The sequence below is a fragment of the Mirounga leonina genome, unplaced genomic scaffold (genome assembly GCF_011800145.1).
Source record: "Mirounga leonina isolate KUSES-001 unplaced genomic scaffold, KU_Mleo_1.0 Mir_204, whole genome shotgun sequence".
NCBI lineage: Eukaryota > Metazoa > Chordata > Mammalia > Carnivora > Phocidae > Mirounga > Mirounga leonina.
In genome coordinates, this window is record NW_023270513.1 from 3,124,021 (window position 1) to 3,149,126 (window position 25,106).

The 25,106-nt window shown below is 41.3% G+C and overlaps 1 protein-coding gene across 6 annotated transcripts in view; it reads left to right on the forward strand.

Moving 5' to 3' along the window:
* The window catches only part of TAF1 (TATA-box binding protein associated factor 1), a 74,891-nt gene that overhangs the window by 20,260 nt on the left and 29,525 nt on the right, over positions 1 to 25,106 (forward strand). For 4 of the 6 annotated variants that reach the window (XM_035028733.1, XM_035028736.1, XM_035028735.1 and 1 more), the window contains exons 19-32: positions 970 to 1,119; positions 1,292 to 1,411; positions 1,734 to 1,909; positions 2,541 to 2,719; positions 4,166 to 4,379; positions 4,843 to 5,008; positions 6,124 to 6,335; positions 9,086 to 9,194; positions 9,414 to 9,512; positions 10,032 to 10,209; positions 14,867 to 14,934; positions 16,946 to 17,068; positions 17,810 to 17,902; positions 17,986 to 18,070. In XM_035028733.1, coding sequence (XP_034884624.1) covers positions 970 to 1,119; positions 1,292 to 1,411; positions 1,734 to 1,909; positions 2,541 to 2,719; positions 4,166 to 4,379; positions 4,843 to 5,008; positions 6,124 to 6,335; positions 9,086 to 9,194; positions 9,414 to 9,512; positions 10,032 to 10,209; positions 14,867 to 14,934; positions 16,946 to 17,068; positions 17,810 to 17,902; positions 17,986 to 18,070 — 1,972 coding nt within the window. The other 2 variants (XM_035028734.1, XM_035028739.1) reach the window with 2 other exon arrangements.

The following is a 25,106-nucleotide window of genomic DNA, read 5'->3' on the forward strand; positions in this document are numbered from 1 at the left end:
GAAACTTACCCTGACTCCTGCCCTCACTCCCACTGTATTGGCTCATCATTCTTACCTTCTTTATGTACATGTAACACTTGTTACTTTCCTATCAATGCACTGATCATGCACTATTGAATTTGGTTATTTGTCTCTTCCTCACTAACATGAGGTCCATGGGAAAGTAGTGCCTGGCATGTGGTAGGTGTTCAATAAATACCTGTTAAATCAGCGAATGATTGTAAATGAGGTTCGACAGAGTGAGTGAAGAAGCATTGTAGTGTTCTTTTGAGGTTGGAGTGAAAAATGAGTAGATGTCTAAGAATTTCAGAAAGTAAGGATTTTGTCAAATAGCCTTCGAGATTGAATCTTGATTAGCGAATTGGCCACTTTTTAGCTAATCGTGTATACTCTTAACTGGTCTGTGTGGACAAGCGCATTCCTCTTGTCTTAATTCCCTGATTATTTTGCAGGGTCAGTAAATACTATTCAGGGTCCCAGGAGAGGACAGACATTTTTGACCAAACCAGTGGCAGAGGTAGAATGGACCCTGGGGTTAAAGCCAGTACTTTGTAAAACATGCTTATCATTTAATTATAGAATGTATTGGCTATTCTAAAGAAGCCATTTGAGCAGTTGGGCAGTCAAATGCATCATCAACCTCTTTGAGCATCATGAGGGTGGGGGAGAGTTCTTTGAGAACTCTCAGTGTATCGCAGGGGATATGGGGCTGAAGGGTACCACTGTTCGTATATTCCTCCTTATACTGGCTGAGATCTTGATTTCTGTTTAATGTCATAACATAAGTACCATAGAGGGGAGGAAGAGTAAGCTGAATACTGGGCAGCTTTATATGCAACTGTTGATCTTTGTGGATAATTGAAGAAAGCATCAAATTGTCCATTATTGTAATTATTCAGACCTTCTAAGTATGGCTAGACGTAGAGCAAATGTTTCCCATAGCCCTCAGAATCTTTTTCTATACCTCAGGTTCGCACTGCTCCTTGGAACACCACAAGGGCTTTCATTGCTGCCATGAAGGGCAAGTGTCTCCTGGAGGTGACTGGGGTGGCAGATCCTACAGGGTGTGGTGAAGGATTCTCCTATGTCAAGATTCCAAACAAACCAACACAGCAGAAGGTGAGACTGTCTGAAATCCTAGAAACTAAAAATCAAGGGAGGAAGAAATGGAGGTTAAGGAGTGAAAGTGAAGGGGCTGGAGGATCTGGCACTTAAGTTGACAGGATGGCTTAGGTGCCTCCTATAAGGAGTTCAGCTTATTACAATTTTGCCTGTTTTATGTTGGAGGTAGGATGATAAGGAGCCTCAGCCAGTGAAGAAGACAGTGACAGGAACAGATGCAGATCTCCGTCGCCTTTCACTGAAAAATGCCAAGCAGCTCCTACGTAAATTTGGCGTGCCTGAAGAAGAGGTGAGCATGGAAGAGGAAAACTTAAGAGTTTCCTAGGGGGGCTTCGTACAGAGAGGGAAAAGCTAGGAGGCAGAGGCAAAGAACTATTTGGATAATTTTGTGGTGTAGGTTGTAGTACACTGGATCTTAGGCACTTTTTCAGGAGTTAGCTTTCCCCGAGCTTTCTGTTTAACCTGCTTTGGGTGTTTTTTTTTTTGGTCTGGCTCTCTGTGTGCCTTGGTTTATTCTTTGAAATCTCCGATGATTTAGGTTGAAATCTCTGATGATTTAACGCAGAACTATACAGAAAATCTGTATGTGTTTGTGTCTGTCTCTCTCGTAGATTAAAAAGTTGTCCCGCTGGGAGGTGATCGACGTAGTCCGCACAATGTCCACAGAGCAGGCCCGCTCTGGAGAGGGGCCCATGAGTAAATTTGCCCGTGGGTCAAGGTTTTCTGTGGCTGAGCATCAAGAGCGTTACAAAGAGGAATGTCAGCGCATCTTTGACCTACAGAACAAGTGTGTTGCTTTAGTGCTGCAGAAAATCCAAGCTGTAAAGGGGAGGGGTCCCAGACACTATATTATAATGAAGAGGAGGTCACCTGATAATGTGACTAGGTGGTCAGGTATCTGAGATTTCAGGGTGGTATCTGTTCACAATACTGCTAGAACACCTACTCCTTTCAGAGTAACTTGGCAAAGGTTTTGCATTGGCAAGAGGTACTCTAGGTTCCATGGCAACTTTTGTGGCCTACTTGGGCCTGGCAGTTACTACAGTGTTGATAGGGGACAGTAAGTGGTTTTTTGGGTTTTTTTGGGTTTTTTTCCAGAAGGCTTACTTGTGGGAGGATGGTAACGCTCTGTTAAAAATTACCAGTGTGCTGTTTTATTTCTCAGGCTTTCTCTAGGAGTTCTGAAAGAGTTGCTGTGCTATTTCGTATTTTAGATTTGCCTTGTTGACAAAAGTCGGGGAAAACTTCGTAAAGCTTTTCTGTTAAGGCCCCCATGTCTTAGTGGATTTTGGGTATTCCTTTTTAAGGTTGATTTCCCAATTTCCCACTGTTGCCTAAAAGCACATTTCTTCAGCTTTTCATGCACTTTCATGTTTCCCCTCATCCTAATTTGTAACATCGTTTTTTTCTCTGTTCAGAGTTTTGTCATCAACCGAAGTATTATCAACTGACACAGACAGCAGCTCAGCTGAAGACAGTGACTTTGAAGAAATGGGAAAGAACATTGAGAACATGTTGCAGAATAAGAAAACCAGCTCTCAGCTATCACGCGAGCGGGAGGAGCAGGAGCGGAAGGAACTACAGCGGATGCTACTGGGTGAGGGTAGTGGCTTCACAGACAAGAAAGAGAAGGCTCGGAAAAGTGTAAATAACCGCAGACTAAGAACTGAGCCAAAGCTGGAGGCAGAAGAAGTAGGGAATGAGTATAGAAAAGCCTGTAGATGAGGTAGAGAGGTGACCACAAACTGGACTGGCGGTTTGTCTGGGGGGCCCAGATTGAAGAGATGCCGCCAACCCACTGCTGCCTCTGTCTGTATCGGGCCTGTCCAAGCTGGGGCTAGCAGTGCTGTACGTCAAGTGAGCTTTCTGGGCATTTGTCCTAGAGGCTAAGAGTTTTTAAAACCGATTTCGTGGATAAATTTGAGGGGTTGCTCTTGAACCCTCTGAAATCATATGTAAAGTTCTGTGCAAATGTGCCTTTTCTGAGAAGATCCGTGACTTGCAGAAGATTCTCAAAGGAGTCCTAGACCCTAAATAGAGTTAAAAATCACCAACCAAAAATTGTAAAAGTTGAGAGTGGGGATGATAAAGGCCTGAACTGGTTTGGGATATGGATATTGGGAATGAAAAGAGGTGAAAAATCAAGGTGACCTTAAGATTTCACTCCGGGCTTGCCAGAAAGATGGTGGTACCATTGGTTAAAGTAGGGAACTCCAGAGAAAGAAGCAGATGTGAGAAGGGAAGGTGTAATGTGTGGAGTTTGAGGTCCCCCACGACACTTCCTGGTATAGATGTCAAGCAGGCAAATGAAAACTTGGATACAGATACTATGAGAGGGAGGGTAAAGGCCGAAGATTTAAATGACTGTTCTCACTCCCTGTAGTCTTTTCCTTGGTTTCCTTCTCTCTATAAAAGCCTTGTATAATTTTGTGTTCTGACTACTTTGTAAAGATGTGATAAAGCCTTTCCACTGGGGCGGTCCTAGACCAGCAGTAGCCACATCACACGGGAGCTTGTTAGAAGTGCAGATTCTCAGGCCTCACCACAAACCCTACTGAATTGGAAGCTAGTGTCAGGTGATTCCTCTTCATTCATGTTCAGGTTTGGGATGCATACTCTAGGCCCTAAGACTCTGGGCTTGTTTCTGTGGTGCCCTTTTCCCCTTTGGTGCTTGGGTGCTTTTCTTTAATGTGATCATCAGCTACTTGCTACTTAGATTTTCTTTTTCTGCTGTTCAGAGGAATCAGGATACATCTATTTTTCTGTCCCCTCTAACAAACATGTAGTTCTTTGAGTTCCTTTCAGAACTTCTCGTACTGAGAAAAATGGGAACAGTGGCAGTGGTAAAATGGAAGTCAGGAAAGGACAAATCAGTGTATTTGCGGGCTGGTGGTGATGCTGATGCTTTCTATAGAACCATACGATGCCTTCAGTAGAATTGTACTTTTGTGGCACGTTGAGCTTCGAGGTCTCCAGTCTACCTCGGAAAAACGACCGTTTGGGTGGTAGGGGGAATGTGTGGAAATCTTTTTCTGCCTTGCAGCAGCAGGTTCAGCAGCATCAGGAAACAATCACAGAGATGATGACACAGCTTCTGTGACTAGCCTTAACTCTTCTGCCACCGGCCGTTGTCTCAAGATTTATCGCACATTTCGAGATGAAGAGGGGAAAGAGTACGTTCGCTGTGAGACCGTCCGAAAGCCAGCTGTCATTGATGCCTATGTGCGCATACGGACCACAAAAGATGAGGAATTCATGTGAGTTTGACTCACCGCTTTCCAGTACGATGAGGAGGATGATAAAAGTGGTGGGGGGTGGGGATGAGGTAGGTGCTGGAGTTTGAGTGACAGGATTCTGTACGGTTGGAAGTTGGAAGTCTTTGTTGGTTGGGTGCCTTTAGGTCTTTGGGTTTGGGCAGAGTCAAATCACAGGGCGAGTTGCAAATTTGCTCCAAAATAAAGGCATGTTTTCAGTTCCACCTGGGTCCTTTGCCTTGTGGTTGGTTGGCAAAAATCTTAGGGATGACTCAGGACGTCTCATCCTGAGAGAGGTGCCGCTCTGCACATGGAAAGCTGATGAGTGGGGGAGATGGGGATGCGGGTAGCCCCTTTTATTTCTGTCCAGATGCGTTACTTAGTTCTGAGGTGTTTAGCTATCAGGACAGTTGTCTTGGTTTAGCTTTGCTTACGGTCCTGTGATATTTTACCCCTTGCTATTCAGTCGGAAGTTTGCCCTTTTTGATGAACAGCATCGAGAAGAGATGCGGAAGGAACGGCGGAGGATTCAAGAGCAACTTCGGCGGCTTAAGCGGAACCAGGAAAAGGAGAAGCTTAAGGGTCCTCCTGAGAAGAAGCCCAAAAAAATGAAGGAGCGTCCTGACCTAAAAGTAAATACAATGTGGCGTGATCATAGCTAACAAGGCAAAGGAAGAAAGCATACCTCTGCCCTTAGCTTTTGGCGTCTTCCCTAACTGGGAATGAGGGCAGTATTGTGGAAGGCTAGTTTGAATGGGTGTGGCTGCTCAGGTGTTTTATCCACTACTAGTGTGACTGGTGGCGACAACGTAATCTGGTGCCATCGGGTGTCATTTTATACTTCATCTGTTGGAAATATTTCCTAGGGGTTGAGATAGGCTTGGTTGAGAGAGATGTTTTTTATGTGTACATTTGTGTGTGTGTGTGTGTGTTTGCATGTACCCATACACACATCCTTTAAAAATTGTACACATTAAAAGAAGCAATAGGAAAGAAACTTACCAGTACAGGTTGCTTTCCATGACTTAGGTAGGATTCTAGATATTACTATACTCTGTAACTGTCATGTACACCATAGAATGAGGCCACTGCTGTGTAAAACGATAGCTGTCTCATAGTGGTGTTGCAGTAAGTGATACAATGCCTGGGAAGCACTTTACAAACTGTATAAAGTTCTCAGCAAATGTAAACCGCTGGTGACATGTACTGAGATCATTAATATTTTCACTTGATCTTAGCCAAAAGGCCGAGAAGCGATGAGATCATTAATATTTTCAAGGTTCTTATATATGATATTCTATAAATACGATACAGTGTTGAGGCCATTTTATAACTGACCTCAGTTTCAGAGGTCAGTAGCAAAACTGAGACGGAGACTCGGTATTACTGAGCCCTTTCCTTGGGACTGGAAGTTTATACCCATGCTGGCTGCCTGTGCTGCTGAACGCAGCCCTGGGCTTCCGACAGACTTTGTCCTGCATATTTAACATCTTCATACTCTCCCGAGGGTGGAAATCCTCTCCCTTTTCTTCCTCGCTTGATTTTTAAAGAATGTCCAGTCTCTGGATTGCATTTTATTTTTGGTGTGTCATTTCCACTCAGGCTCTTTTGTCCAGTGGCTTCAGGTTGACAGGTGTAGAACAGTTCTGTTACGACAACAGTTGTGCACCTGCCTTGTATGTGTTTTGTAAAGCGAACATTAGGCCGCCTGTTTACCTCTGACATGTTGCTACTTTTCCTTTTGCAGCTGAAATGTGGGGCTTGTGGTGCCATTGGGCACATGAGGACAAACAAATTCTGCCCCCTCTACTATCAAACAAATGCTCCACCTTCCAACCCCGTTGCCATGACAGAGGAGCAGGAGGAGGAGTTAGAAAAGACGGTCATTCATAATGATAATGAAGAACTTATCAAGGTCGAAGGGACCAAGATTGTCCTGGGGAAACAGCTAATTGAGAGGTAAGGGATAGCAGGCGGGAAGTGCTGTGGAGAGATCCGCTGGAGGTCGATGATACAAAGGGTGGCACAGGTGGATGTGATGTGTTCTCTGAAGTGGAGCTCCGAGCTCGGGAACGTTGACGGCTTTTCCTCAGTTGTTGTCAGCAATGACAGTTACGGCCTTTTGTCCTAAAGCACTCCTCAGGCTCTCCCACTTGCCTCGGGCCATGCGACCTAACTTTTAACCAAATAAAACCACCCTTCCCAGGGTGGTTATGAAGATAAAATGACAGACTATATAAACATGTAGTACGGTGCCTGGCATATGGTAGGTGCTCTTCCTGTTCTACTTCCGGGCACTCCTCACATTTGTTGAGTCCCTAATCTCAGAGTGTTCCGGTAACGGACCATCCCAGAAAGACCAAGGAGATGTAAACTATGCTTATCCCTGTCTCTTGTTTTCAGGGAATTTAATAGATAATCAAGTGGAGAAGTTTTTAAATTAAAACATTTTCCCCCTAACTTGTGAGTTTGAAAATTGCAAACCTACAGAAAAGTTGAAAGGTTAATACAATATATCATTCCTCTACAGTCATTAACTTAACATTCGTCACATTTGTTTCATCTTTATATGTCTAAAACTTTTTTTTTTTTTTTTTGCTGAACTCTTTGGAAATAAGTTGGACGCATCTTGTTTCACTCAGAAGTTCTTTAGCGTACATCGTCTAAGAATAAGGATAGAACAACAGGATACTACCGTTACACTGAAGAAAATTAGCATTAGTTCAGTAGTATCTAATATTTGGTTCCGACAGAAATTTCTCTGGTTATCTCAATGCCCTTTATGGCCTGCCCTACCCCCAACTCAGGATCCAATCCCCGTTCAGACATTAAGTATTTTGAGTGTCTCATTCTAGAACTGTTGTCTCCTCCTATGTTGGTTTTCACGGCATTGGTTTATTTGAAGAGTCCAGGCCAATTATCTCCATATTCTGGATTTGTCTGATTGTTTTCTCATTGATTATATTTAGATTAAATGTCTTTGGCAAGATTACTACATAGGTGATATTATGTACTTACTACACCACATCAAGAAGCACATAATGTCAGGTTTTCTCACTATTTTGATCATCTTGTTTAAGTGGTGATCCCCAGAATCCTCTATAATAAAGGTATGTTTTTCCCTTTGTAATTAGCATGTGGGTGAATATGCTGTTCCCTAACAGTCTTTCTCTCAGTAGTTGTAGCATCCATTGATGATCATTGCCTAACTCCGTTGTTACATCGGGGGTTGCAAAATAGTGGTTTTTCTAATAATAGCATTCTTTCTACATTAACTGGCATTCTGTAAAGAAGAGCTTTCCTTTCCTTTCTGTTTGAGTATGTCTGTGGATTCTGAAATTCTTCCTTTTGTAAACAATGTAATATATTAACACTATTTGTAATTGTGATGCCCATATTGTCTTACATTTGACCTCTTAAAGCCAGATCCTATGTCCTTTTGAAACAATCCTGTAAATCTTTGAGAACATCTTTGCTTTCTGACACAAGATGTTCTAGGCTGTCTTTGAAATTTCCTTGTTCGAGATCTAGAATCAGCCATTTCTTCCAAGGAGCCCTGGTTCCTTTTATCAGGGAATGGCATTTAGAACCAAGATCTAGGTGTTAGGTATGCTCATTGCCACTGAGATGTCATTGCTTCTAGGCTTTTACTGGACAGAACTAGGAAGTATACATTGTAAACCACACATCAAAACCTTCGTATCGAAACCTCCATTCAAATCATATCTACGGATTCTTCTTCCTCTTGCCCCAGTCATATCTGTATCCTTTCTCTGTTTCCCCGCATTGATATGTTTATTCATTTGCTCTGTCTGTACATTTGCTATGTACAGAATGGTTTGAGAATCATAATACCAGTACCACTAACAACAAACCTATAAAGTAGATTTGAGGTGTTTTCTGTAGTTTGCTGTCCTTAGACTATATGCCACTACAGTTGTACAATCAGGGTATTTTATGCAAAATATATTTAAATTCTCTTTTGTCTGTAATTTTTAATCAATTTGATTTGTTTTGATCAATTTTATTTGTTTCTTACGGAGGTAAAATTCATAGATACCATTATGTAAGCTTCAGAGGTACAGTATTATAGATCGGTATTTGTATACATTACAAAGTGATCACCACCATAAGTCTAGTTACCACCCATCACCATACAGTTTGTTTTTGCTTCTCTTAGGTTTGGGGCTCTTTTTTCCATTCTTGATTTAATTTGTCAATATCCGTAATAGTCATTATGTTTTGAGGCACATTAGAAAAGGAAAATTTAGTGTCTTGATCCCATACAAAGGAAAGGAAGAAGGTGAATGGGCTTTTAATGATTGAGGGAAACTCAGACTAGTTTTTTTTTTTTCAAACCAGTTTTTCATTTCTTCCTTGTTTCTTCCATTGTAAGTTTAGCCTCGTAGCCCTTGAACCCTAAGGTAGAATGTTGGAGCTGGAAGGGTTCTTGAAATTCCGTTAGCCTAGTTCCCTTATCTTCCAAATAGGAAGCTGAGGTAAAGTTGTGGCTTGCCTAGTTCTTTATTAATTTGGAGATCCTATGAGGCCTTGCCTGATCTGAGCCTTAGAATGTGGATGTCTGGCCTTTGGTTTGGCTTTTTCCTCCCCAGGCTCATGCTCAGGTACTTTGGACTTCATTGTAATTGCTTTTTTTTCTGGGGACTAGAGATAGGGACTGCATGCTATGAAAGTGTTTTTGATTACAGTGCAGATGAGGTTCGCAGAAAATCTCTGGTTCTCAAGTTCCCTAAACAGCAGCTTCCTCCCAAGAAGAAACGGCGAGTTGGAACCACTGTTCACTGTGACTACTTAAATGTGAGTATCTACGTTGCCTCTTTCTGACCAGATGGGGTTCTCACTGATTCCTCCAGCCCTCTAACCCATGGCTCTGGCACAGCCTTAGATTGTCCCTTTGGCCTTGCCCTGAAAATTACGTGTACTGTTCATGACAAGATTCCTAAGCTATAGCTAGAAAGTATTGTGTGTGTGTTTTTCTTATCTAAAGAAGCACTCTGATTTCTTGGTTCTCCCTAGAGACCTCATAAGTCCATTCACCGGCGCCGGACAGACCCAATGGTGACATTGTCCTCCATTTTGGAGTCTATCATCAATGACATGAGAGATCTTCCAAATGTGAGTTCATCGCATTCCTATCTACAGTAGCAATGGCAAAGCCCTTTGTTCTGTCTGTGATTTCAGATAGAGGGCAATAGAGTATACTTATAGGTATGTGGAACTCCTCTGATTCTTTAGGATGTAGTTTTTTGGGTTTGTTTTATTTATTATTTATTTTTTTAAAAAGATTTTGTTTATTTATTTGTCAGAGAGCACAAGAGGGGGGAGCGGCAGGCAGAGGGAGAGGGAGAAGCAGGCTCCCCACCGAGCAGGGAGCCCGATGCGGGGCTCGATCCTAGGACCCCGGGATCATGACCTGAGCCGAAGGCAGACGCTTAACCATCTGAGCCACCCAGGCATCCCTATTTTATTTTTTTTAAATAGTTTAGTAGACAAAACAGACCTACTTGCTTCATCTAGAAAGATGCCTTTGAGAGTTGATGGCCAGGTAGACAGAGGTAAGATGTGAGAGTCTTCAGGAATTGGCTCTGACAAATGTTCTTTGCTCATGGATAGTGCTGTCTCTTGTTTGCACAGACCTACCCTTTCCATACTCCAGTCAATGCAAAGGTTGTAAAGGACTACTACAAAATCATCACTCGACCAATGGACTTACAAACACTCCGTGAAAATGTGCGCAAACGCCTCTACCCATCTCGGGAAGAGTTCAGAGAGCATTTGGAACTAATCGTGAAAAATAGTGCAACCTATAATGGTAAGAATCACCTGTCCCTTGACTGCAAAGGTCACCTTTCAGATCCTTATTTGTCTCTTATTAGTCCCAAATTCAGATGAGTTTGGACTGACTGAAAGGATCTACAGTGTATGAGTGCATTTTGGGCTTAGGAAAATCAGATAGTGCACATTTTTGTCATTTACTGTTACTTCTTTTTAGTCCCACTTTTTAACGTATCCTCTGGAGAATTTGGAGTCTATCTGGTGAAATGAAACAGTTGCAGGGAGATTAGTGGGAGGAAGAAGTGGGCCTGATTAAAAAGAAGGGAGAGACAGTGTGGATGGAACCTATGCAGAGTGTGTGCACGTGACCATATTTGCTGTGTATGAATCTTTGATGTGATCTACAGATTTGTTATAGGGGCTCTTACATGTTCACTTTGCTCCACATCTGGCATGGGAGGGAGAACGAAATCTGCGTTGTGTCTTAAAAGGGTAGGGGGACACAGTACAGCTTCTGCATGTCAGGGATCAAGGTTTCTGATCTCCACTTGTATCCTTGAGCGCAGATTCGTGTATAAGCGTGGGGATTAAGGGTACAGAGAGAGAATGAATCCCGGCCTTGCCACTTACTGATTAAGTTACCTTGGACAAGTTATCTTAGACAACCTCTCACAGTCTTCTCAGTTTTGTCATCTGTAAGCGTGGCAGTACCTAGATTCCGAGACCTTTTATAGCAAGCCTGACCCACTTATCTAGTCTCCTGTCCGATACCTGGCTCCCATACCTACTAGAGACTCCTGCCAGATTCAGCGTTGTATTTCGCGAAATAGCCCATGCCATTTCTTCATGCCCTTTGCAGTCTCCGCCCTGTCTGGAATGCCTTTTGCTCCCTTCCAGTGGGAACATGCCCTGTGAATTTCCATTCATATTTCCAGACCAACTCATATCATCTCTTCATGAAGACTTACCCACACTGCCCAAAAGACCCATTTTTTTAAATTTTCTGTTCTTCCTAGCAGAATTAAATGAATTTTTATGAGTCTTACTATGTTATATGTAATGATTTATGTATCTGAATCTGCCATCACTTTGTGACCTCCTGGAGAGACTTACTCCTCTTTGTATTTTCAGGGCCTAGCAGAGTGCTAGACACACACAAGGGAAGAACACATTTGTTAGGCCCAACTGTCATTCAAGTTACAAGGATAAATACTGAAAAGTCAGATTGGAAGAGGAATGAGAAGGTGTTAAGAGTCAACTTTGAAAGTACAGAGCCGAGGTACCTGTGGGTCGTTTAGGTGGAGATGTTAGAACAAAGTGGAAAAGCTGAGTTACGACCTTGTCCCAGCCTTAAGCGCCCCCCGGCTCAGTCCTCCTCTTTCCTCCTACCCCCGGCTGATACCAGTAGCAGCGGCACTGCCGGTGGCTGCAAGGGTTTTAACTTGCACCTTCTTTCTGATCTCACCGTAAGAGGTCTCTGAAGTGGGCACTACTGTAATCCTCATTTTACAAATGAACAGATAAGCCTGTAGTGTTCAAATAACCTGACTGAGGTGGTCACACTGCTAAAAAGCGGCAGAGGTGTGAATCCATTCTCACCTCACAACCCTGAAGCGGTCTTCTGCAGAAGTGCTGGCAACCTCCTAATTGATGGATCCAGTAGCCACATTCCAGAAATCCCTGTTTACTTAAACAACTTCATTGAGATCTAATTCACATACTGTACAATGCACACATTTAAAGTGGTGAGCCTTAATGTGTATTACCCATGTGGGAGCATGTATCGGTACTTCATTTCCTTTTTATTGTCACATAATACTCCACTGTATAGATATACCCCATTTTTAAAACGTGTTCATTGGTTTGTAGACATCTGCGTTATTTGTACTTTTTGGTTAGTACAGATAATGCTGCCGTGAATTGTGGATAAGCTTTTGTGTGGACATTTGTTTTCATTTCTCTTGGATGTATACCTAGGGGTGGAATTGCTGGTAACACGTGGTATACATTTAACTTTTTTGAGAAATTATCAAATTGTTTTCCAGAGCAACTGCAGTGTTTTTAATCCCATCAGCAGTGTGTAAGGGTTCTAATTTCTCCACATCCTTGTCAACACTTGTGTTATTGTCCATCTTTTTTATTCTAGCCATCTTGGTGGAGGTGAAGTGGTATTGTGGTTTTGATCTGCATTTCCCTGGTGTTCCAGGGAGTGGTGTTGAGCATCTTTTTTCCCAGTTTTACTGAGATAGAATTGATACACAGCACCGTAGAAGTTTAAGGGGTACAGCATAAGGGTTTGGCTTACTGTGGTGCGAAATGATTACTGCAGTCATTTTAATAAGCATCTATCATCTCATATAGACACAATAAGAAGAAAAAGAAAAAAAATTTCTTCCTTGTGATGAAAACTCTTAGGATTAACTCTCAGTAGCTTTACTGTCTATCATCCAGCAGTGTTAACTGTAGTCCTCCTGCTGTACAAGTACTCACTTCTCTCATAATTTCAAGTTTCTACCTTGTGACCACCTTCCTCCGATTTCCCCCTACCTCTGGTAACCATAAGTCTGATCTTCTTTTTTTTCTACGAGTTTTGTTTTGTTTTGTTTGTTTTTAAAGATTCTCCACATAAGTGAGATCATACAGTTTTTGTCTCTGATGTTGAACATCTTTGCATGTTCTTAGAAGTCTCTTGAACTCCAGTGTGTTTGACACTATGGACCACTTGTAGCCCCTTGATACTCTCTTCTGTCTTTTCTAGGAGTACTTTCTGTAATGATTTCCTATCTTTTTCATTCTCATGACTTCAGCTACCATGTATCCATTGATATCACTGTCTCCAGCCCCTACCTCTCTTCGGGACTCCATACTCGTGTTTCCGGTTGCCTGCCAGACATGTCCATTTTTCAGTGCCCTACTGGCAACTCTTTATCTGGTTGCCTTATTTAGACTGATGATATTACCATCTGGAAATGATGGCTGTCATTGGTTCCATCCTCTCTTCCCCACATTCATAGATCACTAAGTCCCATAAATTGTAACCTCTACAATTTGCTGGAACACATCTCCTTCCTTTCAGTCTCTGTTGCTGCTTTCTTAGTTGAAGCCCTGTCCTTTCTTGTTGGACCCCTTGCAACAGCTTCCAAACTTTCCCTTTGCTGCTTGCCTTAATTCTTCACACTGTGATAGGGTAATTTTTTCCAAAACACAAATTTGAAAAATTTTTCCAGCATAAAATCTTTAGTGGCTTTCTATCACCTATGAGACCTTTATAATGTGGCCCTGCTGCCTTTCCAAGTTCCATTTCCTGTTTCTCCTCCACACATACCTGTGTTGCAGTTGTACCAAACTGCTTGTGGTTCTTGTGAAATGTGGTGCCTCACGTTTCTGTTTATTTCCTTACTTCTGTATCTTTGTATACTTTTTCTTCCCTCTGGAATGTCTTTCTACCCTATTGTTTACCTGATGGACCTCTACTCTTCATTAATGACACTACTCAAATGTCACAGCAAGCCTTCCCTACCTCCCAGTATGCAGATTTAATTGTTGTAAAAACAGCTTACAACATGTTTTATATGCAGCCCGACCATATTTCCTAGCAACCAGTGTATCCCTCTATTTGCACTATACTCAGTTTTTTAAAACTTCATTATGGAACTTGTTAGGTATGTACAGAAGTAGAGAGAATAAACCTCAGCACACCTATGCATCTAGTTCAACAATTACCCTCATGGCCGATTCTTTGCTTATTGTTTAGTCTGTATTTCCAGACATCATATCATTTTATCCATTAAATACTTCAAGCACTCATATTCTGTCTTGGCAATGATTTATTTTCATGTCATTTTCTTTGACCCAAGAGCTAAGGTAGGAATTATGTCTTATTTTCTCCTTATTCATCATTGGACACATCGCAGACCCATCATTAATTATTCGTTGAATGAATAAACAGTGCTGAATTAATTGATTAGTTGAGAATAGAGTAGAGGTTTGGGGTCTGGGGAACAGTTATATGAATGGATAGACAGAGGAAGATAGTCAAGCAAAGGATACTGAAAGGAAATAGTCAGAATACTGTCTAGATGAAAATGTTTTAACTATCCATACTATAATGAGCTAAAATCAGGGCAGCTGTAAGTGGGAACTGTAGGAAATAGTTCGAGGATTTTCTGAAGCTCCCATTATGGGTTTCAAGGAAACTAAATAGTCTGAGATGGGATGGAGAGTCTTTTATGACAAAGGCTTTGGATTAGCCATATGTTGGGAGGACATCACAAACCATGAGTTGTGTAAAGAAAAGTTGCAATCACAAATTTTATATGCTAAGTATGGCGAGATTATAAATCATGCCTTCATCTCCTCAGCCATCCTTAAACAAATTGTCATTCCCCATCCATGGTATTATTACTTCCAAGGTATTAAAGGCAGGAGTATCAATAGTAGTACTGTGGGATGTATATAAATAAGGAAGAGACTTAAAATTAGTTTTTTCATCCATCCTGTATATCTGCCATGTTGTTTGTTAGCACTGAAAAATGGAGCTAAGACTGGTATATCTGTCTAATCTAGCAGGTAGGCTGGTGTCTGGCACATATTAGGTGTTTAAGTAAATGTATTAAAAGTCTAAAAGAGGTATTGGCAGCTCTTGTCTCCCATTTTTAATGGTCTCATCTCTTATTGTTCCTCTATAAATTTAGGTCCAAAGCACTCATTGACCCAGATCTCTCAATCCATGCTGGATCTCTGTGATGAAAAACTCAAAGAGGTAAGATATTTAAAATGAGAAAGGCAGGGGCGACTGGCTGGCTCATTCAGAAGAGTAGGCAACTCTTGATCCCGGGGTCATGAGTTTGAGCCCCATGTTCGGTGTAGAGATTACTTAAATAAACACTTAAAAATGAATAAATAAAATGAGAAAAAGGCATGGAATTTGAGGGGAGCTGGTAGCAGGGTTGAGGAAGGAGGGACTGTAACAGAAAGAAGAGTAGAGAAATGTAGGAGTAGCAGATCTTTAGTGTGTTAGAGACTGGAAGGGACCTTTGAAATCTCATAATCCAATTCTTCTTTTATAGGTGGAAAAACTGAGATCCGTAGAAGAAAATTACTTGCCCTGGGCATCATGGTTATTAAGGAGTGTAGCTAGGATTGAAATCTAGAACCCACATAACTTTAGAAAAGAAAGTGAATTTCCAAGAAGTCAGCTAGAGCTGAGAGACTGTGTTTTGGCAGAGAGGAATTTTAATTTTTAAAAGATTTACTTTGGAGAGGGAGTGGGGAGAGGGGCAGAGGGAGAGGGAGAGAGAGAATCTTAAGCCCACCACGGAGCCTGACATGGGGCTGGATCTCACAACCCTGAGATCATGACCTGAGCTGAAATCAAGAGTTGGACGCTTAACCTACCGACTGAGCCACCCAGGCGCCCCTGAAAGATTTTCTATATTTCATTTTCTTTTTTCTCAAGATTTTATTTATTCATTTATTTCGGGGGGGGGGGGGGGGGGGGGGGGGGGGGGGGAGCAGAGGGAAAGGGACAAGCAGACTCTGTGCCAAGCATGGAGCCTGATACTGGGCTCGATCTCAGGACCCTGAGATCGTGACCTGAGCCAAAATCAAGAGTCAGATGCTTAATAGACTGAGCCACCCAGGCACCCCTATATTCCATTTTCTTACCAAAAAAATAGCACCTTACAAACTTACAAAAAATGGAAGTATGATGATGATAATATTAAAGTAGACATTTCATAAAAGAGGATAATCAGATGGCTGATAAACATGGAAAGATTCCTCAACTTGATCATTGGGGAAATGCAAATTTAAACCATGTTGAGATACTACTACATGCCCACCAGAAAGGCTAAAATCTAAAAAGACTAAAAAATAAATTAAAAAACTGGTAGTACTAAGTATTTGTGAGGATGTGGAGCAATTGGAACACAAACTTTTTTTTTTTTTTTTTAAGATTTTATTTATTTGACAGAGAGAGACACAGCGAGAGAGGGAACACAAGCAGGGGGAGTGGGAGAGGGAGAAGCAGGCCTCCCAACAAGCAGAGAGCCTGATGTGGGGCTTGATCCCGGGGTCCTGGGATCATGACCTGAGCCGAAGGCAGACGCTTAACGACTGAGCCACCTAGGCGCCCCGGAACACAAACTTATTCCTAGTATAGTCTGAAACGAATTTTTTTAAAAGATTTATTTATTTGACAGAGAGAGAGAGTACAAGTAGGGGGAGCGGCAGGCAGAGGGAGAGGGAGAAGTAGACTCCCCGCTGAGCAGGGAGCCCGATGCAGGGCTCAATCCCAGGACCCTGGGATCATGACCTGAGCTGAAGGCAGACACTTAACCGACTGAGCTACCCAGGCGCCCCAAAACGAATTTATTGGGTTAGATTCCCTTATGTAAAAGCCACTAATCAACAATATGTTGTGTTTTCAGCAATAGTTTACAGCAAAAACCGTGTAATATTAAAACTAACTTGGTAGAGATGTTTTTGTTGTAGGAGCTAGGTTATCAATTCCCAGGGATGTATATTTTTGGTGATCTACAAGAATAGAAGATAGAATACCTAAAGGAGTGGTTGGTACATCCCTTTCGATCCTTTAACGAGAATATCATTTCTCTTATTTGGACTTTCACCTAGAACTGAAGTTGAGAATTCAAAGTTAGGCTTTTTTGGGCAAGGGCAGTAGACAACTGAACCGTAAATTATCCATAAGTTTCTGCGGTGATTACACCTCAGGGAAACCTCTGTTTTTCCTTTGCTTTGTTTCATATCAGAAAGAAGATAAATTGGCTCGTTTAGAAAAAGCTATCAACCCCTTGCTGGATGATGATGACCAAGTAGCATTTTCTTTCATTCTGGACAACATTGTCACCCAAAAAATGATGGCAGTTCCAGATGTAAGTAGTCTCTGTGCTAAATATTGTGAAGATAGTATAGGGGAAGGGAAAGGACAGTAAGATGTGCGTGTGTATGTATGCTGGGGAGTCTGGAGGGTAGTGTTTGTAAATTCAAACTGGTATATAATTTAAAAAACTGATCTTTTTGCCGTAAGAGTGTTTGGTCATTAAAATTAGAGGCCAGGAACCTGTGGATATAGAGCAATTTCTTTGTTCCTGTTGTTGAAAGCTCCTGAATAGCCCTAGAAAGAAATTAGGATGCCAGCTAATGGGAGGCTTTGGATTGAGAGGTGCTTCTTGACAGATGGCGGTTTATTTAATTATCCGGTGTTTGTTGTCTTTTTGTTTTTTGGGGTTTTTTTGTCTTTTACAATGTTATGGCACGGCTACCAAGTTGACTGTATGTATCATATTTTGGGAATGATTCTCCCTTAGGAATGCTGAACTGAATTTCCTTTTGTGTTGTAGGCATACGTTATATATGTGTTAATGCTATAAAACTTCTGGATGGGACTGGGGAATAAGAAGTTTTAATTGTGAGTATAGAGCAGGGTTTTTTCCTTAAAGGAATCCATGAACCTCTTAAGTTATAGACAAAATCTTGTGTGATTATGTGTCTCTGGGAAAAGGGGTTCATAGCTTTTGTTGGAACCTTAGGAATATTTGTGACCCAATGAAGGTTGAGAATCTCCAGTATAAAGAATGGTTTCCATTTAATTTCTCATGTTTTCTGTTTTCTAGTCTTGGCCATTTCATCACCCAGTTAATAAGAAGTTTGTTCCAGATTATTACAAAGTGATTGTCAGTCCAATGGATTTAGAGACTATACGTAAGGTGAGTGATTTGATCTAAAATGTCTTTTTGGAAGCCAGTAAATTTGTACATGTATCTGAGTCCCCTGGTTCTTTTAATCACAGAATATCTCCAAGCACAAGTACCAGAGTCGGGAGAGCTTTCTAGATGATGTCAACCTTATTCTGGCCAACAGTGTTAAGTATAATGGTGGGTATTTCTCCTTTTTTTTTTCCTTTCCATCATTCTATTCATCCAGTTTTAGTTAGCATTATTAAAATTTAATTACATGAAGTAGCCTTGAACAGTACTCTGCCTTTTTTTTTTTAAGCGGGCACATATTTTAGTGTGTTTTGTAAAGTTTGCTAATAACTTTTAATGATGAAAAAGCAATGTACATTAATTTTTTTATACTTTAGAGCACAGAAAAAAGAAGAGAATAAAAATCAAATGGATATTACTTTGGGCTTTGAGCCATCACTGCTTTCCGTGAGATGTGAAAATTCACCTGTGCTCCAGGCCCTTAGATGGAGCTTAAGGAAATGTGTGACTATAGCCCATAGTGAGCTTCCTCAGAGCATGGAGTTTTGGCCAGTACGTGAACCAATAATATACGCCAAGCTAGTTACTTAACTTCCGTGCTAACTACTTAATGTGTTGGTCGGAAAGACATAGTCACTCTGCCCACGTAATTCACAATCCAGTTGATGGAGAGAGGTTGTTAGAATACAGCTTAACAAGGGCGTATTAGAAGGATGTACAAAGTGCACTAGAGGAGAAAAAGGAGCACCTTCACCTAAAGGTTAGGGAAGGCTTCACAAATAAGCTAATAAAGATCAGTTTTGAATGACTCACTTGTTAACTAAACATTGAGCACCTAATATATGCTGGCTCTGATAGATGCTACAAATATAAAATCAACTTAGATATGATTCCTGCCCCCAGATTGGTTGTAGTTTATTTAGGAAAACAGAAAAGAAAATTTACAGAAGTTGAATACTATGCTAGATGTATGCACAGAGTGCCAGAGGGACACAGAGACAGGCTATTTAAATCAGAGTGAAATTAGAGGAAACTTTCTGGAAGAGAGTTATCTTAAGCTGAGTTCTAAAGGATCAGGGGAGTTTGCTAGGCAAAGAACGTGGAGGAGAAAACGTTCTAGGCGGAGAAGAGCGAGTGGTATGTAAAGATACAGAGGCCTGAAATGACATTAAAGGCTTGAGAAACAAGTTGTTGGGGTTGCAGTTATGTGTACATCTTGGTGAGTGACTGGTTATATGTAGAAGTCTCTAGGAGTCAAATCCTAGAGACCCTTGTGTGTGCCCTGGGTCATATTTAAGAGATTCTACTTTTTCCTAAGTGGAAAGACATGAGGAATTAAGCAGTGAAATGGTGATCTCATATAATTCCTTAAGCAGAACAGAAGAGGGAGCTAAGGGCATTTGAGAGAATTGCCTAGCATACTGAGGTCTCAACTAAAAAATCCACATGGTTGTATGACTTTTCTGTGGCAGTATTCAGCAGCCTGACTAATGTGGCTGTACATTTGCTAGATAGAAGGGACAGAGAATTTGGAGGGAGGAGGTGAAGGAAGGGACAGCCAGAAAGACAGATGAGGAAATGGACAATCGAGAAGAGAATGTTTAATGCCACGGAGGAATGAAAGAACAGGGCAAGTTCAGAGAACGATACTTGACTAGAACTTTATATATATCATTAAGGGAAGGTGGTAGGAGATGAGCCTTCCATTTTTCTTTCATCTGAGTTGGTTTAAAAGAATCTGCTTTCTCCCTTGTGCTCTTCTTATTGCTCATCGGAAATTAGAGAGTGGAAATGCCCTTTGTTAGGTCAGTTATCTCTCCATTATTGTCTCCTGAAAACACTTAAAGCTGATTAGCCAGAATTCTGGTAAAGGAAATGTTGAGAGGCTCACAGATGTCTAAAAATGATTTTAACAAGTTAATAAAGCAAGAGTGTTACAGAAAGCCCGCTTGGTCTTGGTGATGGCTGGCTTAAGATATAAGGCAGATTTAAAAGGAGCTAATAATATAAGGCAATAAGAAAAACCCAGAAGATGCTAAGTGAAAAATGAGCAAAGGGCAGACAGGCAAATCACAGAAGGCCAAAATTAAATAGCTAATGAACATGAATAAATATTCAGTTGCACCCAGTAATCAAAGACATGCAAATTGAAACAAAGAGGTACCTTATTTCCCACCCATTAGATGAACTCAATTTTTTTTTTATTTTTTTAAATTTTTTATTTTTTTAAGATTTTATTTATTTATTTGACAGATAGAGACACACCAAGAGAGGGAACACAAGCAGGGGGAGTGGGAGAAGGAGAAGCAGGCTTCCTGCCGAGCAGGGAGCCTGATGTGGGACTCGATCCCAGGACCCTGGGATCATGACCTGAGCTGAAGGCAGACGCTTAACGACTGAGCCACCCAGGCGCCCCTCAATTTTTTTTTTTTTAATGGAAGTATTCAGTGCTCGTGCTCTCACATTGCTGTGGGCAGTATAAACTTCTAAGACATTTCTGGAAAGCTCTTTGGCACCATTGAGAGACTTAAAAATAGTTAAGTGAACAGACTTTATTTTTTTTTTTTAAAGATTTTATGTATTTATTTGATAGAGCGAGAGAGCACAAGCAGGGGAACAGTAGAGGGAGAGGGAGAAGCAGGCTCCCCGCCAAGCAGGGAGCCTGATGTGTGGCTCGATCCCAGGACCCTGGGATCGTGACCTGAGCCGAAGGCAGACGCTTAACCATCTGAGCCACCCAGGCACCCCTAAGTGAACAGACTTTATAATCAAGTAGGCTTGAATTTGAATATTGGCCCCACCACTTAATAGCAGTGTGACTTTGGGCAGGTAACTTAGCCTTTGCTTTCCCATCTGTAAAATGGGAATAATAATAGGACCCTCCTCATAGGGCTGTTGTGAGGATTAAGTAAAATAGTGCACCTTAAGTGTTTAATATATGTGCATGGTATATACAACATGGTAGAATAATCTGCCCTAATCAGAGATGTAGACAAAGATATTCATGATAATGTAATTCATATTAATGAGAAATAACCTGAATGGTTAATGTAGAGGGAATGATTAGATATTGTGCCATCTGTATGATGGATTATTATATAAAGATCGAGTGCTTTCTTAAAAAAAATTAATGACAAAAGTATTCACAATGTTAAGTGAGAAAAGCAGAACACAAAACTTAATTCATCTCAGTTAACACATTTAAAAAAAAGACGTGTATGCATAGAAAAAACTGGAAAGAAACACATCAATGTGATAACAAAATAGTGGTTATTTCTGAAATGTAGGGTTAGGGTTTTCTTTGTTTTCATCTTTTGTGTGTTTTCCAAGTTTCCTGCTTGTATGAGAGGCAGGAAGCTCTTCCTAGAGGTTTTTGAATTTTCAAGGATGATGATTATAGTAGCTAATTCTGTATTCAGTACCTTCGTTGCCAAGCCGAGTAGTAAAGTAGAGAAGGGTGGGGAAGAAGTTCCAGGCAGAGAGCACAAACAGAAAATTAGGTGAGAGTGCCTTGGATTGGGAAGTGCAAATAGTTGGTTTGGCTAGGCTGAAGAGTGGGGGCTACTTTGGTGGTAAGAGATGAGTTTTTCAAGGTACATAGGGTAGATCTCAAAAGGCCTACTATGTCACACTAAGCCTTTAAAAGGAAAGAGGATCATATCAGGTATTTTGGTAAGGTCATTCTGGAAGCTATGGATAGATCGGAGGGGAATTAGATATAGAGACCAATAGAGAAACTGTTGACAGTAGTCTAAGTTAAAAATACTGAGGGCTTGGGGCGCCTGGGTGGCTCAGTTGGTTAAGCGTCTGCCTTCGGCTCAGGATCCTGTGATCTAGCCCCACGTCGGGCTCCCTGCTCATTGGGGAGTCTGCATCTCCCTCTCCCTCTGCCCCTCCTCTCCGCTTGTGCTCTCTCTCTCAAACGAATAAGTAAAATCTTTAAAAAAAATACTGAGGGCTTGAGCCATGGTTAAGTAGCAGTAAGAATGGAAAGATGGGGACAGATTGTAGAGATACTGTGGAGGTAGAATTGATATTTTCATAAGTGGTTGGAAGTTGGTGTTGGGTCGAGGGTGGGGACAATTCAAGATGATGATGCAAAGCACTCATGCTCTTGGGTGAAAACGTAAATGGGTATAAACTTTCTAAAGGACTGTAAATGTTCATTACTTTTGATCAGTTTCACCTCTGGGGAATACTCCACATACGTGTGTAAAGGCATGTGTACAAATATACATGTTTATAATTGCAGCATCATACAGTTGACCCTTGAACAACATGGGTTTGAACTGTGCAGATCCATTCATACACAGATTTTTTACAGTAGAGTACTGTAAATGTATTTTTTCTTCCTTAACAACTTTAATAGCATTTTCTTTTCTCTACAGTATATAATACATATAATATCCAAAATATGTGTTAATTGACTGTTAATGTTATCAGCAAGGCTTCTGGTCAACAGAGTAGGATCTTTATTGGTAGTTAAATCTTTGGGGAATCAGAAGTTATAAGTGGATTTTTGATTGCACAGGGTGTTGGTGCCCCTAACCCCTGTGTTCAAGAGTCAACTGTAATTGCAAAAACATGGGAGCACTTGGAATATCCAACAATAGGAAACTACATAAATTATGGTACCTATGTATGATGGAGTACTACTTAGCTGTCAAAATGGTAATTAGGTAACAAATAAGGTATATTTGTGTATGCTGATAGGAAAATATTCAAGATGTATTGTTGAAAAATAGATTACTCGACAGTATGTACAGAAGGGGTTGCAAACTCAGATCTTATAAAGGCCAGATAGGTATAAGTGAAATGGGCACAATAGGGACTGATGAACTGGAGAGCACATACCCATCTAAAGGAATCAGTCACTATTTAGCTCATTTGTTGCCATAGAATAGAATTACTAAAGGGAGAGATGGAGGATAATTTTCACTTTGTACTTGTTTGTGCTTGTTTGAATTTTTTTAATTGAGCACACAATACTTTCATAATTTAAAAAAATTCCACTTTCGGAAGGATGGAAAAATCAGATGACCTCCAGAATTTTGACTTGGGTAACTGGTGGCGCCATTGACTAATATAGGAAATAGAGGAGGAGTGGTTTTGGAGAAAAAGTGGTCAGGTTCAGTTTGGGCTGTGTTGTATTGAGCCAAGTGAAGACTTAGTAGATAGTTGGCTATATACATGTCCTAAGCTCAGAAGAGCTTACTGTAAATATGGATATTTTTTCAGATCATGAGCATATAAAAGTAGTAGATGAGCTCAAATAGGGACTAGGGGTATATTCCTTGAACCCCCGATGCTGTATGTAAAATATGGTTGTATATTTTTCCAGGTAGAAAGACCATAGTTTTATCAGATTACTAAAGTTGTACGTAACCCAAAAAAGTTAAGACCCACTGTTTAGTTGAGAGAGAATGTAGGAGGAGAATAGACTTGACAAATTCCAACATTTAAGGGATCAGGTGGAGAATACTGAGGAGTGGCCAGAATGAAAGAAGGAAAAACGGAAGAGAATAAGACCTGGAAACCAAGAGAAGAGGAAGGTGGCCAACAGGTCAAGTGCTACATAGAAAACGAGAGAGAATGGTTGTTAGAAGAGCTGTTGCAGTGAGGCGGTTAGAATCGAAAGCCAGATTGCAGGGGCGCCTGGGTGGCTCAGTCAGTGAAGTGTCCAACTCTTGATTTTGGCTCAGGTCATGATCTCTGGGTCATGGGATCAAGTCCCACATCAGGCTCTGCACTCAGTGCGGAGTCTGCTTGTCCCTATCCCTCTGCTCCCCCCCTGCTCACACTCTCTTCTCTTTCTCTCTCTCTCACATAAATAAATAAATAAAATCTTCAAAAGTCAGACTGCAGAGGATATGAATGAATGGAAAGTGAAGAAGTAGAAACAAATTTGTCTGTGAAGGGAAGGAGGAAAACTGATCAACATATGGAAAGGGATGAAGGCATTTGGACAGGGGACCTTTTTATAGGTGAAAGAAGAGAAAATTAAGGTTATGAGGTGAGGTCCTTATGGAAGGTGGGAAGATAGACACTGAGAAAGTTTCTGCCCGGTAGCCTCTTATTTTCTCTCCAAAGTAGGAAATAGGGTCTTCTGCTGACAGTGGGTAGGGTGGTGGGAGAAGGAATTTGAAGAGAAATGCTGATAAGGGTTTGAATTATCTGTTCTAAGAAGTTTGAAAAGTAGCTGACCAGGGACATTTCAGAACTGTTGAGAAGCCTTTGAGGGTCCAGCTGATGTTGGAGACCATTCATTTCTTTAGCACCATCAATTGGCCCAGTTGTTTAATTGTGAGGGAACTAAGAAAGCAGATGATAGAATTGATTCAGGATTGGGATCTTGTTTTCTGGGTGTGTTGGAAAGATTGGAAATTGAAGGTGTCAGCAAGGGGAAAAAAAAAAGGTTGAAGTTTGAGCTTTTTAAATTTTGTCACCAAAGAACCCTTTATAGCAGAGGATTGTAACTGCATAGTCTCTGGTTTGGGGGATATCCCAAAGCAGCTCTACAAAGCCTTGAAATTTCTTGGCAATTTGTGTGTGTGTGTGTGTGTTTTTAAGATTTATTTATTTGTCAGAGAGAGGAAGAGCGCACATAAGCAGGGAGAGCAGCAGGCAGAGGGAGAAGCAGGCTCCCCACTGAGCAAGGAGCCCGATGTGGGACTTGATCCCAGGACGCTGGGATCATGACCTGAGACAAAGGCAGATGCTTAGCCAACTGAGCCACCCAGGCATCCCTGGCAATTCATGGTTTTTGTTTTTTTTTTTTTAAGATTTTATTTATGTAAGAGAGAGAGAGCATGAGAGGTGGGAGGGTCAGAGGGAGAAGGGAGCCTGATGTGGGACTCGATCCTGGGACTCCAGGATCATGACCTGAGCCGAAGGCAGTCGCTTAACCAACTGAGCCACCCAGGCGCCTGTAATTCGTGTTTTATCTTTAAAAGTTAATCAGAGTTTACATTTGACTTATCTTTGCTTTCACACACTTCACATTTCTTACCAAGTTATTTTCATTTTTAAAAAAGATTTTAGGGGCGCCTGGGTGGCTCAGTCGGTTAAGCGACTGCCTTCGGCTCGGGTCATGATCCCAGAGTCCCGGGATCGAGTCCTGCATCGGGCTCCCTGCTCAGCGAGGAGCCTGCTTCTCCCTCTGACCCTCCCCCACTCATGTACTCTCTCTCTCTCTCTCATTCTC